Consider the following 15301-nt stretch of genomic DNA (forward strand, 5'->3'; position numbering starts at 1 on the left):
CATCAAGCAGGGGGCCAGGGCAGGGGGGGAGAGAGAAGGAGGGGAAAGAGCGAGTAGTCAGACAGTTTAACCATACCCAGTACATGGTTAACCAATAAGCCTGGGCTCCTCGGTTAACCCGCATGGTTACACGCACCCATTCTGCTGCCTCTATTTAAGATGCAGTGGGGAGGGGGGGCAGAAGCTAGTGTACATGGGGAACCGCCTACCTCTCCCATGCTGACTCCTACAGAGGTAGGTGGGGAGGCAGACGGAGCCACCTGCCCCTTCAGCCCCACTGCCTCTCAGTGGTTACATATTTACACAATTACACTTATTTTAACATTCCTAGTGCCAGAAAGAATGAACTATGAGCTCAAAGAGTGACTTATGTGAAAACAACAAAATTAAAGAAGTTCAACTTTAACTTTAATAAAAGAAATGTTTATGTCCATGTCTAATGGTAAACTAAAACTTTTCTATAAATAGTTGTCGCTGCATATTGCTTCTATACAAATACACAACCATACACAAGTGATGTACATATTAAGGAATTTTATCAGTCATTTCTATATCCTGTACCTTTCTTTTATGGTGGGTTGTGGAAGCATCCATCTCCTCCTCTCCTATATTGTCTATCTGTGATGTTGGACTACAGTTCATTCTCTCCTCTTCTTGCCTCTGAAGCCTATCTGCTACAGCCTGGATGGCTTCTGTCCATTCTTCCCTATCAAGGATAGACCAAAATTCCTATTAAAAATTTACAAGGCTTGACTTCTTCTGCAACTAAATGGTTTCTAATGAATACAAACATAATACAGTTGAACATCTCTGGTCCAGCAATGTCTGTAATCCTGAGTGTCCTGGTGGCTGGGAGCAGGGGCCGTCTTAGAAGTCCAGCAGCAGAGGGGCCAGTAGTTGGGAGTGGAGAACTGAGTGCAGCTGGGCCAGGAGCAGAGCCAGGCTGGGGCTGGGAGAGGAGCCAGGCTGGCAGCCTGGTGGCAGTGTGCCCAGCCAGGAGCAGAGCCCTGAGAAGGGAGCCTAGGAGCTGAGGCCAGCAGCAGGAGAGGAGCTCAGTGGCCAAGAAGGAGGCAGCCCTCCAAAAGAGCCCAGAGGCCAGCAGTTGGCATTGACCTCCACAGACCAGCAAATCACCTTGTTCAGGACTGGTCGGGTCCCCAGGGTGCTGGACCAGGGAGGTTCAAGTGTAGTAGTATTTTACCTGCAAATTCCTATACTATATAATGAAGGAATTACTGAAGTAATTTGCTTCAATTTACTCCCAGGTACTGTATAAGTCTAGCAAGTGGAACCTGCTCTAGAATCAGTAGCACAGAGTATATGTGCATTGCAGATTATATCACATTAATTAAATAAGTATACCTTTGTAAATACTTAACAACAAAAGTACCTTAATGAGTCAAAGTATAGCTCAGGCTTAGTGTAGACAGTATTCTGCAATCCCAATATAGTCTGTATTTCTTGACAGGCTATTTAAAGGTATATCACTAACAAATAAAACAGCTCAGTATAAGGCAATGTTGACCTTTTAGGACAATCTAGATGACTATATTATCAACACAGAAAGAAAAGGTAGTAGCTAATTGCAATTTCTAACACAATGCATGGTATTAATCTCAACTGGAAAGTGGGCACTATGAGATAAAGATCACAATACACTATGTCATTACTTTGCTATATAATTTTCTTACATGGCACCTCATCTCATCACTCTCATATTCTTCTTGAGTATGAAGAGATAATTTTTATTTTTACACCGTGCTTAATTGTGTATACACCTAACAAAAAATTGTAATAACTAAATATACAGTCACAGGATATTGCATTTTCCGAGAAAAGATGTACAGAACTAAAGGAAATTCATAGCTTCTGAGAGAAGAAAATGAGTTTCAAATCTGATTTATGTTGTTGAAAATGTAACTTCAGAGACACATCAAGACGCGAATTTGGGTAATTTGAACACATTCTTTAACTTCAGTTATCCAAAGTAATTATCTTATACTCAATACAAACTAGGAACATTTTACATAGGCAAACATATACATTCTTAAAATAATCACACACAAATAATCAGATTATGCAGTAATCAAGATCAAGACTTGCATCATACTGGTAGATATGCTGAAACTTTTGCCCAAAGAATTTGGAAGACATAACATTCCTCACCGTTCCTCTGGAGTGTCTACATGAAATGTCCTCTCTATTACAGTTGTCCACTGAAGACATCTAATAATAAATGTGTTTGGCTTTGGTCGCTCTGTTTTCATTAGCTGGCATTCTAGAAAGATATAATGGACATTTTTTATTATAAATATTGACATTATAATATGGGAAAAACAAATAAAATTATTTCATTACATTAAATGTAATTCATATACACATTCAGTATTTATAAGAAGCTATGGAACGAATCACTCAATACCTAGCTGAACTTGGGGCATGGATGAAAGCTAATTAGTTGTAGGCAAGATCGAAAGAATATTTGTGGGCTGGAGGAAACAGCCAGAAGAGCTAATGGAATTTGAATCACACAGACAGAGTGATCTCCATTTGCAAAACAGGTGTGCAACTTGAGAGTGGTGTTAGATCTTGCACTATTCAAAGACACCAAGGTAGAGCTTGTAGCCAAAGGCACCTTATTCCATCTGCACCTGGCAAGAAGAATGGGATCTTTTCTCTCTAATGCAAACCAAACCACAACTATTCATGACATTGTCACCTTAAGATTAAGTTGCTACAGTGTGCTCTTCATCGGGATGCACCTTAGAACCATTCAGAAGCTGTAGCTAACAGAATGTCGCAGAGAGCTTAAGTAACAACACATTAGAAGCACATGAGACCAATGCTTCATAATCTGTATAGTTTTCTCAAAAGCTTCCAGGTGGAATTCAAGGTGTTGGTTTTAATATATAGACCCCTAAGGGTGCGTCTACACTGCAGGGCTTAACTCGAAATAAGCTACACAAATTGAGCTATGTCAATTATGTATCTTATTTCGAAATAGGGAACGTCTATACAGCACTTATTTTGAAATAAAGCACTCTTCCTCTGACTTCCCTTATTCCTCATACAATGAGGCTGTGTCTACATTGGCACCCTTTTCCGTAAAAAGGATGCTAATGAGACACTTCGGAATTGCAAATGCCGCGGGGGATTTAAATATCCCCCGCGGCACTTGCATGAACATGGCTGTCGCTTTTTTCCGGCTCGAGGTTTTGCCGGAGAAAAGCGCCAGTCTAGACGGGATCTTGCGGAAAATAAACCCTTTTCCGGAAGATCCCTTATTCCTACTTTCAAGTGCCAATGTAGACAAAGCCTGAAGGTTACAGGAGTCAGAGTAAGAAGTCCTCTAGCTTGACAGTATTTTGACATTATTTCAAAATAACTGCCTGCTGTGTAGACACAGACTAAGTTATTTTGGCATAGCCCTAGTTATTTAGAAATAGTGCTGCAGTGCAGAAATATCCTAAATGGTTCGGAAGAGACTAGCTTCTTTCTCCAGCCTTCTGACAGAGTACAGATTAGGAGAGCAATTCAAGATGGTAGTCCCACAATCAATGTTTCCTCTAACTTTTTGCATCCATGAGCAGAATAAATTTTGTTACATGTACCATGGCATATGCTGATGTGCACCACCAATGGAAACACATGCTGCTGGCTGCGGATGGTTGTGGGTGCTCTGCTAAACAGCTGGGTGGCATCTGAATCTCTTCTGAGCAGCCACCCAAGAGCACAGCTTACAGAGAACACTGCCCTCAATATAAAGAAGGAGGAGCTGTTGGCAAGACATTCTCTGAGAATGGTCCTTTCTTTTGTAACTTGCTTCCCCACTCTGCTAGAATCGTATTGGTTGCCTTTTACGCATACCGTAAAGCCCACATTTTGTTAAAGATGCTAAGATGGCTGAGCATTAAGGTTCAAGTATTTATGATGTAAATAAAATGTATATGGTATTCATCCAGAGCAGTAGTTGGGCACCTATAAATATATTTTGAAAAACTGAATAAATTAAACATAATAAAATAAATATTTGCAATCTTGTACACATGAACATATATTAATTCACAAAACTATATTCATTGTACTTCCATAAATATATATTCCAGTGCAATGAATGGTCATTTCAAGTTTCCTTTTTCAAGTAAATTTCTGCAAGAAGAGACTTAGGCCATGTCTTCACACTGGGGAAGTTTGACATTGCCACGACCTTCTAGAGTTCAATTTAGCGGGTCTAGATAAGACACACTAAATCAAAATGAGAGTGCACCTCCACTGGCAGCCAGTACTCCTGCGTGGAGTAAGGGAAGTATGCCCGTTGGCCTCCAGCTACATAATTAAGGTAGATGGAGTTGCATATTTTGATTCAACCTTCTCCTTTAGGCTACGTCTACACTGGCCCCTCTTCCGGAAGGGGCATGTAAATTTCACGAGTCGTCGTAGGGAAATCCGCGGGGGATTTAAATATCCCCCGCGGCATTTAAATAAAAATTTAAATAAAAATGTCCGCCGCTTTTTTTTTAAAAAAGCCGGAAAAGAGCGTCTAGACTGGCCCCGATCCTCCGGAAAAAGTGCCCTTTTCCAGAGGGTCTTATTCCTACTTCAAAGACTTCAAAGTAGGAATAAGACCCTCCGGAAAAGGGCACTTTTTCCGGAGGATCGGGGCCAGTCTAGACGCTCTTTTCCGGCTTTTTTAAAAGCCGGAAAAAAGCGGCGGACATTTTTATTTAAATGCCGCGGGGGATATTTAAATCCCCCGCGGATTTCCCTACGACGACTCGTGAAATTTACATGCCCCTTCCGGAAGAGGGGCCAGTGTAGACGTAGCCTCTGTGTATATCTGGCCCAAGTTTTGTTTAAGCTAAATTCTACAAAATTACTTAGGAAAAGAAGTAAGTTCATCCAGATCTTCCTATACATAACTGAAACAAGACATAACAAACGAGGCACTTCAGAGAATGAGCTAATAAGAAATTCCATACAAAAATGACAAAGATCACATTATTAAGTCCTAGTAATTCAGGAAAAATAACTCTTTCCATTCACATATAGGTTATTAAGTTTTTAAAATGTAATCACACACTATTTTTCAAACAACAACCAAAACATTTGTACTTGTTGAGCCTCCCTGGTCTGGCAACATCCGTGGACTGATATGATTTTAGTTAGCTTATAATTGAGTGTGGCCAAGTTTCCTATGGTCCCAGCTCTCAGTATTCTATGCTGTTATTTAACTTTAATTTACCCCTAAATGTCTTCTAAGAGCCCAGCAAGGAGGTAATGGTAATGCTCCTAAGTGTAAGCACAATTTTTATGCTTTATCTACTTATTTCCTTGTGTTAATACAGTAAAATTGTGTAACGCTAACATTTTGTTATGAAGAGCACTGATAAGGGTTGGCTAGGTGTAGGCTTATATAGGGTGTATCAGTACAGTTATACATTATTAAGCAGCACTGCAAGCATTGTTCCATTTATTCATCTCAGCAAAATAAAAATAAAAAGAGAGAACCACTTGCTATGATATTGACCTTCCATGGTTCAGCAAATTCTTTGGTTCAGCATCCATCTGGTCCCGATGGTGCTGGACTAGAGAGGTTCAACCCATACAATTTTAAAGACATATCTATTTCAAATGTTGTTTGTATATTCTAATTTTGTAATCAATGTCAGATTAAGTTTATTGAAATATGACAAAATTCCCAGAACTGATAATCACATGCAATTTCCATTAAATTAAATGTTGGATGGTGTTACTCTCTGACTCAAGATTTGGACAAGTACTTTATTATAATAAATCTTTTTCCTGCAAGTTTTTATATTTTTTTCTCAGCCCTCATTCATGTTCTATAAATTTAGAGAGATATTTTCTCCATTTACAAACACATCCTAATATTATTAATTACTATCCAGCTATGTTTTTGGAAGCCAGAAAGCAGGTAATGTGTCTCTCCTGTGCTTACATTCCCCGTGCTCACCCCCACACCCAAGCAACAAGGTGAAAAAATCTGTCTGATTAAAATGCAAAGGAGACAAGAAACAAACTTGAGCGGAGGGAAAGTAGATTCAGATAAGGAGCACTGGGACTGAATGGGCTAGATTACTGGGACTGGTGGCTTTGTGGACAAGACAGGGAAAAGAGATGAAGAACCAAAGGTGAAAAGGGGAGACACATGCATGCAGGGAACTTGGGACTGGTTATTCAAAAAGACTGGGACAAAACTCTGGGAACCAATGAGTATAGAGAGGGAAAGTTGGAGCCAGTGGGGAAGGGGACTGTTGGCATTGGGGGTGAAAGAGAGAGAGAGAGAGAGAGAGAGACTGGAAAAGGAGCCAAGAGGACAAAATTGTCACTGAGAGCAAGGAGAAAAGACTGGGACTGGAACAGGGAGTACAAAGGGGAAGACCAAGACTGGCTGGACAAGGAGATGGTCATGGCTGAGAGGGTTGAGGAGTAGAGATTGAATATTCCTCAGATGGCTGCAAAAGATACTGTAATCACGTGTCCTCAGCACAATGTTGAACATCCTTTCAACTGGAGTAGCACAACAGTACTTTCTGGGCAGAGCTTATTTATAAGAAACTGCTGCTGGATGAAGACGATGGCTCATTCAAGATGGTACTCGGTCCTGCCATGAGGATAGGGAACTGGACTTGATGACTTCTCAGGGTCCCTTCCAGTTCTAGTGTTCTATGATTTTATGGTTCTCTCAGACTTAGAAGCAAGGAGGTGAGATGCAAGCTACTTTCCTTCCCCTCTTGCCAACTAGGTTTATATGACACAATAAAAACTGCAGTGCCCTATCTAAAAACAGTACTTCCATTGGTGGAGCTGCAAACCAATAGTGAGGACAAACGCTACTGTTCAGAAAGGCTTAGTACCATTAAAGGATGCAACTGCACATTTTTCAGAATCTGTGTCAGAATCAAGACTATTTTCACAAACCATTCTGTATCCCCACTCGACTTGTTCCCAGGAAAAGATGGAATATTCCTTATATTAGACATATGGAAGAATAAAAATATGGAGGTTAATATATTTCTTTATATAAAGGCAAAAAATAATAATTGAACTCTTTGAAGACTAACAAAAAGGACTGCCAATTTCTTATTAAAAATGAACACTTAAGTCATCACTTGACTTCTGGCAAAGTATAAAAATTAAATCTCCCAAGAGCCTAATGAATCATTCACATTTTCATAAATCTATTACAAAAAAATCTTATTGTATTAAATACTGGAAAAATATTGGGGGAAAAAAAGGAAGTCATATGTGCTAGACTCTGTACAGGACTATGGAGCACAGAACACACAGTTCAAGCTTTTAGAATAAGTCACTTTGCAGACATATCTTAACAAGACTCACATTTGAAAACTTTGCAAAAGGTGAAAAATGTTATGTCAAAGTTTCATCTCAGAACAACGTTGCCTGATATAACCTAAACATTTCAAAAAACATTCTCTCACAGAGATCGAATGCTTAATGTGAAAAAAATGAGGCTTATAATAGAAATAGTTACAACTCAAGAGCTATAGTAAAATTACATAGCAGGCTTCAGTTACACTGACCAAACTCTCTATAGTTTTCATCCTTTGCCCATCTTAAATGGCTATTCTCTGTTTTGACTTGTTCATGTTAAACTCTAAGCTCTTCAGGGCAGGGATGGAATTCACTTTACATCTTCTAAAGCACTGTCCAAAATCTATGGTGCTATATTTATTAGTATTTACAAGAATCAGATTTCATTTTTGACTTCTTACTAGGCTCTTCAATTAGCAAAAGCTTGTTTGGAAATAACGTTCATTACAGTTGGTCAATACTGAAACAATTTATTTAAAAGAGCATTTGTCAAATTTTGTAATTTCAATAACAAATGCTGGGAAATCAAAATTCAAACATTTTAACAATCTCTGGTTCTAATACTCTCCAAACATCTATAGAACACTTATTTAAATTAAATTTTAAGGTGTTAATTTAATGTTTTTTCTTAAAAAAGGAACAATGTTTTAGAAAAGCAGAGTAACAGCAGACTTCAAAAACTGATGTTGTTTTATCTAAGTTTAATGGCATCTGGAACATCCCCACACATCATAAGCTATTGCATACACACGCATTTGTGTAAGAGACATTCCTATTATGACTAAAAAATGAATGAGGACTCTTCACTGACAGCTAATGAAAAAAATGTGTAAAGATGAATGAGTGAGTTCAATAATATACAGCATTACTATTCTTTTCTACTAATTACTGAAAAACTGCATTACACTTCCAAAGAAAAAATAGTTTAGAAAGAGAAGTACAAAGCACAGAGGAATAGTGAAGCTTGCTACCAAGAGCTGGCTCAAGATGTTCAAGCAGTATTTGGGTCACTACCAAGACAAGAGAACAAGCCACCATAATGTCTTCAAATTTGCTACTATACATAAACAAATGTAATTAAAAGACTGAATCTCAATTCAAAAACAGTTGGAAGTCTAAATTATATTCAAAAGGATGAGGAAGCCAGTGAGCAGACTCAACTTTGTGTTCTTGTATGCTAGCCATCTATAATTTAGAATTACACATTTTAATCCTAAATCTTTCAATGTAGTTATGATTCAAGATCAACAATGAGTTTTCTGACCTTTTAATGCTAGGCAGGATAAAACATCTGAGGGGAGACTGATGTTCAAAAGACTACAATCTAAATGAACAGAAATTGGCAATACAGTTTAAGAAAAAGTATCACTTCTCAGGCCATTTCTGATCCTTTATGATATGGAAAAAAGCAAAAAGGAGTATTAAAAGATATAAAGGAACTTTATGAATTATTGAACTTAGTTCCTTAAAATGAAAAGATGATTTAAAATGTCAACTTAACTTTGTTCATTATGCCTACAAAATGTTTGACACATTCCAAATTATTAGTTCAACTACTATATTCAAATAAAATGATGCTACTATCTAAATTACATAGGTTAGTTAAACTCTCCTGAGCAACTCTAACTACAAGCTGTATTTCAAATGTTCTGTTTACTTTACACCATTCTGAACCACAGATGACAAAGTTTGCTTGAAGCTGTAATTACTCTGTAAAACTGGGAAGCCAATTAGAGGGCCTGAAACCTGCCAGTTCAAAAAAAAAAAAAAAAAAAAAAAAAAAGCAGATCATCTGTTCAGATTTTATTAAAAACTTTAAAGTCTGAATTCTGTAACTTTAACTGTTTAATCACCAGTTTTCTTCTCAATTACATTCAGCATACAAGCTAAAAAGAACATTATATGATCATCATGATTAGTTCATAAACACAAGGTTCTGACAAACAACATATTTTTTGATGTGATTAAAAAAAGAGTACTGGCCGCCTATTAAGCCATATATAAGTGAGTGTGTATATGCATTATGTATACGCTCATACACACTCTCTCTCTCTCTCTCTCTCTCTCTCTCTCTCTCTCTCTCTCTGTAAGTCTTGCTAACTTGATCAGAACGCTCCCAGCTGCAGACCCAAGAGATGAATTCTGTAGATGAGTGGGGGAAACTTGAATACAAAAGGTAACAAACTTGAATATTATAGCAAGACATGAAAGAAACTATATAACATAAGGATTAATATTATCATATAGAGAGTAGGTATTAACAGACACAGATGGGTTAATTGTACAGTACTACACACTACCAACCAGAAGTGCCTTACGTATTTGGTCATGCTCCAAATTCTATTACTCCTGATCCCCCAGGAGGTACTGGGCTGAAACCCACTGATGATTTATTATTGCATGCTCTCATGAAATAAGGAAGGGTGAACACTGGCATTTCACATGCTGGTTGTAGGTTGTTGGGGGGTTTTTTTTGTTTTTTTTAGAGAACCGAAATTATCTTAAACATACAAATCTGATTTATCTTTCAGTGGTTAATTTTGAACTCATGATAGTTAGGTACTAAAAGCAATAATCTGAGCCTAATAAAGTCTCAACAACTCTACCAGTACATTTCAAATGTGAAAAAGCATGCTCAAGCCATTTGAGCTATAGGCTGAAATTGAAAACTATGGCATACCACGCTGGTGAGTTATGTGAGATAAATATCCTTTAGCATTAAGAATCAGACCAAGCAACCATTATAATTGGTGACCCATGTCAAGATTGGAATCCAAGTCTCTGAAGCTAAATGATAAAATACTTTGGTGGGACAGTTGTCCCACTCAGGAAGCGAAGGGTTAAAAGCAGACAGGAGGGAACCTGCATAAGCCCTTCTAATCAGCAAGAGGCTTACAGGGAGCCAATTAACGGGCAGCTTGTTGAGGTAGCCCTAATATAAGGAATAGGGACATTAGATAGCATGTAATGGAATAGTTGTGTAACCTCATCAAATTTTAAAGGTTACATGACTTTGATAGTCCCCAGGGACGGGGCCAGCAGCCAGTGTACTCCCGACCTCACTCCCACGGAGCCCCCTGCTATCCCACATTGCTGCCTCCATATCAGAGGTAGCAGCACGGTGTGGCAGACGGGAGCCAGCCCACTAGGGGAACCAGTTTAAAAATCATCTACACGAAGACATCCCTAATAAGGAGCTGCTCAATAGACCAGAAAGGGCAGTCCATTCCCAACCAGCGAGGGTGAAGGACTCATTACCAAGGTAAAGCACCTTGGATGGAGCAGTGCTGGACAGGCTAAGGGAGAGCACAAAGAGAGAGACAGAGAGAGGGGCTCCAGACTTATATGTAGCAGGCTGTGGCCTTGACATAAGGACTGAGAAGGTGCCAAGGTCACAGGTAAGTGGCCCAGGGAACACTGAGGGAAGTTAAAGGAGTGAAGGAGAGCAGGCCAAGGCTGCAGCCAGAGGGTCCCTGGGCCAGTATTCAGAGTAGTGGGTGGGCCTGGTCTCTCCCGCTCCCCTTGAACCATACCTTGCACCAAGGAGCGTGGCCTATACAGACTACGGCCTGCCCCTGAGGCAAGTCCACAAGGTGGACTTTGGGGCTTCAGTTAGTCACAGTGGCAGGTGTGAGACAGAGGACTGCTAATATACCTGAAAGGGGGAGAGATGGACTGGTGGGAACTGCCAGAGGGCAATGTCCTGAAGCAGATGATCCAGACCAGGGAGTCATGCAGATCCATGAAGACACAGAGCAGGGCGGAACAGACAATGAGCAAGACACAATCAGAAGGTGGCACACTCCATAAACTGAGCTAATTCCTAGAGCGACAAGCAGGAGGTGCCACAGTAGTAAGTTGACACGTGTAGGGAGTACAAGATACATGTAATAATGAAACTCTGGCATTGGGGCATCCACCACTTTCTGGCAAAATATGGGGGACTAACCACCTCTTTCTTTGTCCAGATAACATTACTGACATATATTATCAGTTAGGATCTGAACTATTTTCCTTATGACAAAGATCAGGAATGATCTTTGTGTATAATCCAAAGTTCCTCAGTGTCAAAATGAAGAATGGATTCTTGAGCATTCAACAGCCCTGCATTTGTGACTTCTGAAAGTGAGCTCTGTAGCCAACCATGGATCCATCTGCTGTGACCACCACTGTCCAGAGCTGAGGGCTGAATTGTACTCCCATCAACTAGTTCATTCTCTCTGTACCAGGAGAATTTCCAATGCACCTCTAGTGTGGTAGACATGTGTCTCTGTAGGCTGCCCATGTCTGGAGTGTATACTTGTACCAGCCAGTGCTGTAAAGGTCGTATGAGGAATATTGTGCGGAATGTCACAAAAAGCCCCATAAAAAACTGTCCTTTGGCTTGGTTGATAGTGTAAGGTATACAGTAGCATGTGGAAAAACTGTTCCTCTGGCAGGAATCCTGAGACTACAATCAAGTCCAGTATTTCACCTATAAATGTTATTTTTTAACATGGGATTTGATATTATTTCTTGTCTAGGATTTCCAGCTCTAGCTTGTGAAACAGCTAGCACAGTGGTCTCCAACCTTTTTACGCCCAACTGTGCTGGTGGGAGCAGGGGACATGGTACTGGGGAAGGGTGGTAGTGGGTGCTGGGGCAGGGACAGGGTGTTAGTGGGGGCAAGGGACACGGTGTCAGTGGGTGCTGAGAGGGGACACGGTGTTGGTGGGGAGAAGGGGACAGGGAGTCCCCGGCAAGTGCCTCCTCCCAGGACTCCTCCCCCATTCCCCCCCCCCACAGGAAGTCCCCAATGCGTGCTTCCTCAGGGGACCCTTACCCCCCTCAGAGGAGGGAAGCCCCAATGCATGCCTCCTCTACGGACTCTACTCCCTTCCCCCCCCCCCCCTCAGAAAGTCCCTGGCACGCCATAGACCTGGGTTCTGGTACCGTGCCAGCTGTTGGGGGGCGGAGAGCAGCCAGCGCACTTCCTGAAACCCCAGAAGTGGCGCGCAACTGCCAGACTTCCTTCCACCCTGCAGGAAAAGCCTGTCGATGGAGGTAGGTGTGGGGAAAAGTAGAGTGAAATGCCCCAAATGCCTCGCAATCAACTGGTTGAGCCCTTCCAATCGACCAGTCGATCGCGATCAATGGGTTGGTGACCACGGAGCTAGCACATTAGACCTTTAGAATGAAGAGAACTGTCCAGATGTCCAAAGTTGTACTCTTTGGGGATTTTTAGATGTACTGCTGCTACATCCAACATACTTTGAATACCTTTGGTGCAATCAACTGTTGTCCTGGTCATTCTTCATAATCAAAGATGCTGCTGCTAAAGATATTATTTCTTGTGAAAACAACTGTGGACAAAAATGCCAATCTGCAAATGGCACTGCTCTCCTCACTGAAGGCAGATGTAGCATGATATTGACAAAGGGATTGCGATTTGTGCCTGCAGAACCTGCCACGGTTTACAACTCAGCCTCTATGCCTCAGGATCCATCTCAATCTCAAACTGAATAACCCCATCATGGACTGCTGTATGCGCTACCTATTGCTGTGATGCCCAAGTGTTAACATCAATATTGCACTGCTTCAACTCATGCTTCAGGGAGCCCTGGAATTGTTTCTTCTCACCACTTTGTGCACAGTGTTCATTTTCAGTTTGCCATACAGCAATTGTTTGGGCATCCATCCTCAACACATGACCAACCCAGCATAACTGTGACACAATGAGTATGGCTTAAAACCCTCTGGAACAGCTGCATTTCAGAACAATCAAAAGGTCAAAGGGAAGAACTCTATATGCAGAACAACAGGCATTTCTCATTCTGGTCTGTGTCCCTCTTTGTCTACCTGAGAGGTCATCATGCTCTTTGATTTTTTCCACAATTGCTGTAAGCACAGGGAATTAGCACTAAGAGGCTGGATGAAGTAGAAAAGTTCTGAGTAAGAATCAGGTACATCCTGTTGCCCCTGCAAGAGACTGCTGGTGATAATGACCCAGATATCTCTTTAACTGGATCAAGCAGTCCACTGTGGATACACCAAGAAATATTATCCTTTGGTTTCAACTGAAATATGTCAAATAAAGAATGCTAATTTTCAATTGGAATCTCACTAGCACTCAGCTAGAATGGGAGAACCATCCTGTTCAGAAGTTCCTAGAACTGTTGAATATCTGGTGAGGAAACCACTCAAGTAACAATGATCTTATATGGTGACATTCCATAGTTTGGGATGTCATCTATTGAGATGTCATTCACCATCGTCTACATCTGTGTAAACACCCCCAAGAGCATCTCGGATTGAGAGTCTTTGGTTTTCTAGAGTACGGGCAGCATGGTGGCGAAACTGATGTTAGAGCCAACGAGGATGGGAATATCAAGAGTGCTAGTTCTTAGGTGGGAAATCTGATTGCACAGATTGCATAGATTGCAGGGTAGGCCAAGGCTGCAGACACTGGTAATGAGGAGGCCAGCTATGATGCCATTAGGGCCAATTACGGTGACAGTGGGACTGGACAATATGGCAATTGTGCCACAAGATATGACTGTAATAATGAAAGTGAAGACAATGGACCCAAGACGAATGTTCCCTTTAATCTTTTCCTTCCATGTGTGGATTTTGTATGTGCAATGGGCCATATGCAAATGTGCACCACCAAGAGAAATAAAACCTAGCTACAGGCACTCTGCTAATTAGCTAGGTAGTATCTGATTCTCTCCCGAGCAGCCGCACAAAGTGTACAGTTTACAAGGAATATTTCTCAGGAGTGGCAAATACACTGGTGTCAGCCATGATAGAGCCTAGTATCTTAACCACGCTGATCAACCTTGTTCCTGTAATAGAGACCACAACATGCATCATACAAGACAGTACGGAATATCTATTTGGTTACAAGGATGAAGAGATGTCAGTGGGATGAAATGGTAAAGACAGGGTGGACTGAAACCAGATCTCTCTATCCTATCTTCAAAAGCGTTGCAAATGGATCCTGCAAATCAAAGGCAAGATTTTGTGCCAAAAGCAGAGTCCAGGGTCCAAGGTAGCAGATAATCCTCTTGTATTAGCAATGCCAAAACCATAAATGGGCTACACACTGGAGAATGAGCTCCCATGTGTTGCCCAGGTGCAGAGAGGATCAAGGAGCCTTCTTGGGAAATATCTTTTATTTTTGGATTGTTTCATTAGAGTTGATGCATGATTCTTCTCTACACAGCCGCAATGCTGAAGTGTCCAATGCCAACAAGGAGCGAGCAATATATGATGCCATTTGCCTTTTAGTCCAGTAAACACAGAGCACTTCCGAGCCTTGAGAAGCTGTTGCCAATTATGGAGGAGGGGGCTTGGTATTAAGGAGGATTCTTGACACTACAAAGGTGTGGAAAATGGCAATTTGAAGATCCAGTGCTAGAGACTTTCTTGGATGTTGGTTACAAAGGTGGAAATTTGGTCATACTTTTAGACCACGTAAAGGGCTTTGGTGCGGAAGCAGATTTTTGAGGGCTGTGTTATCACCTGGTCAACCAGTGACATGGCTAGAAGCTATAATACCTCACTAGTTAGATGTACTTGCAGTGCCAGCTGCTGGTCTCAGCTAGGGATGTGTTAGTATACACATTTAAACAGTTAACTGATGAGCCTGGGCTCATTGGTTAATCTTCATGATTACATGCAAGCTCTCCTCCACCCCAGCACTGCTGCCTCTGCTACCAACTCCTGTCTGACCCACCTTCCCATGCTGCTGCCTCTGATGCAGAGGCAGCAGTGCCTGGGAAAGGGGGAAAGACAGGCAGGATCCAGTGCTCGTAGGGAGATGGCTTTTAAGCCTCTCCCACATTCTGAACCCTTTGGCCTGTAGCCCCTTCCTGAAATCCAAACCCCTCATCTCCATCCCCATCTGTTACCTACCAGCTCTGTGTTCTTGGGGAAACCAGAGCATGGCCATATGTCAGCCCTG

The 15301-nt window shown here is 41.2% G+C and overlaps 1 protein-coding gene across 3 annotated transcripts in view; it reads right to left on the minus strand.

Annotated features, from left to right (window-relative positions):
• The window catches only part of AKT3 (AKT serine/threonine kinase 3), a 254031-nt gene that overhangs the window by 89589 nt on the left and 149141 nt on the right, over nucleotides 1–15301 (minus strand). For all 3 annotated transcript variants that reach the window (XM_075924864.1, XM_075924865.1, XM_006135203.3), the window contains exons 4-5: nucleotides 2167–2278; nucleotides 562–706 (exon numbers count right to left, since the gene is read on the minus strand). In XM_075924864.1, the coding sequence (XP_075780979.1) occupies nucleotides 562–706; nucleotides 2167–2278 (257 nt within the window). The remainder of the gene's footprint in view (nucleotides 1–561; nucleotides 707–2166; nucleotides 2279–15301) is intronic.

This window comes from Pelodiscus sinensis, chromosome 3 (genome assembly GCF_049634645.1).
Source record: "Pelodiscus sinensis isolate JC-2024 chromosome 3, ASM4963464v1, whole genome shotgun sequence".
Lineage (NCBI taxonomy): Eukaryota > Metazoa > Chordata > Testudines > Trionychidae > Pelodiscus > Pelodiscus sinensis.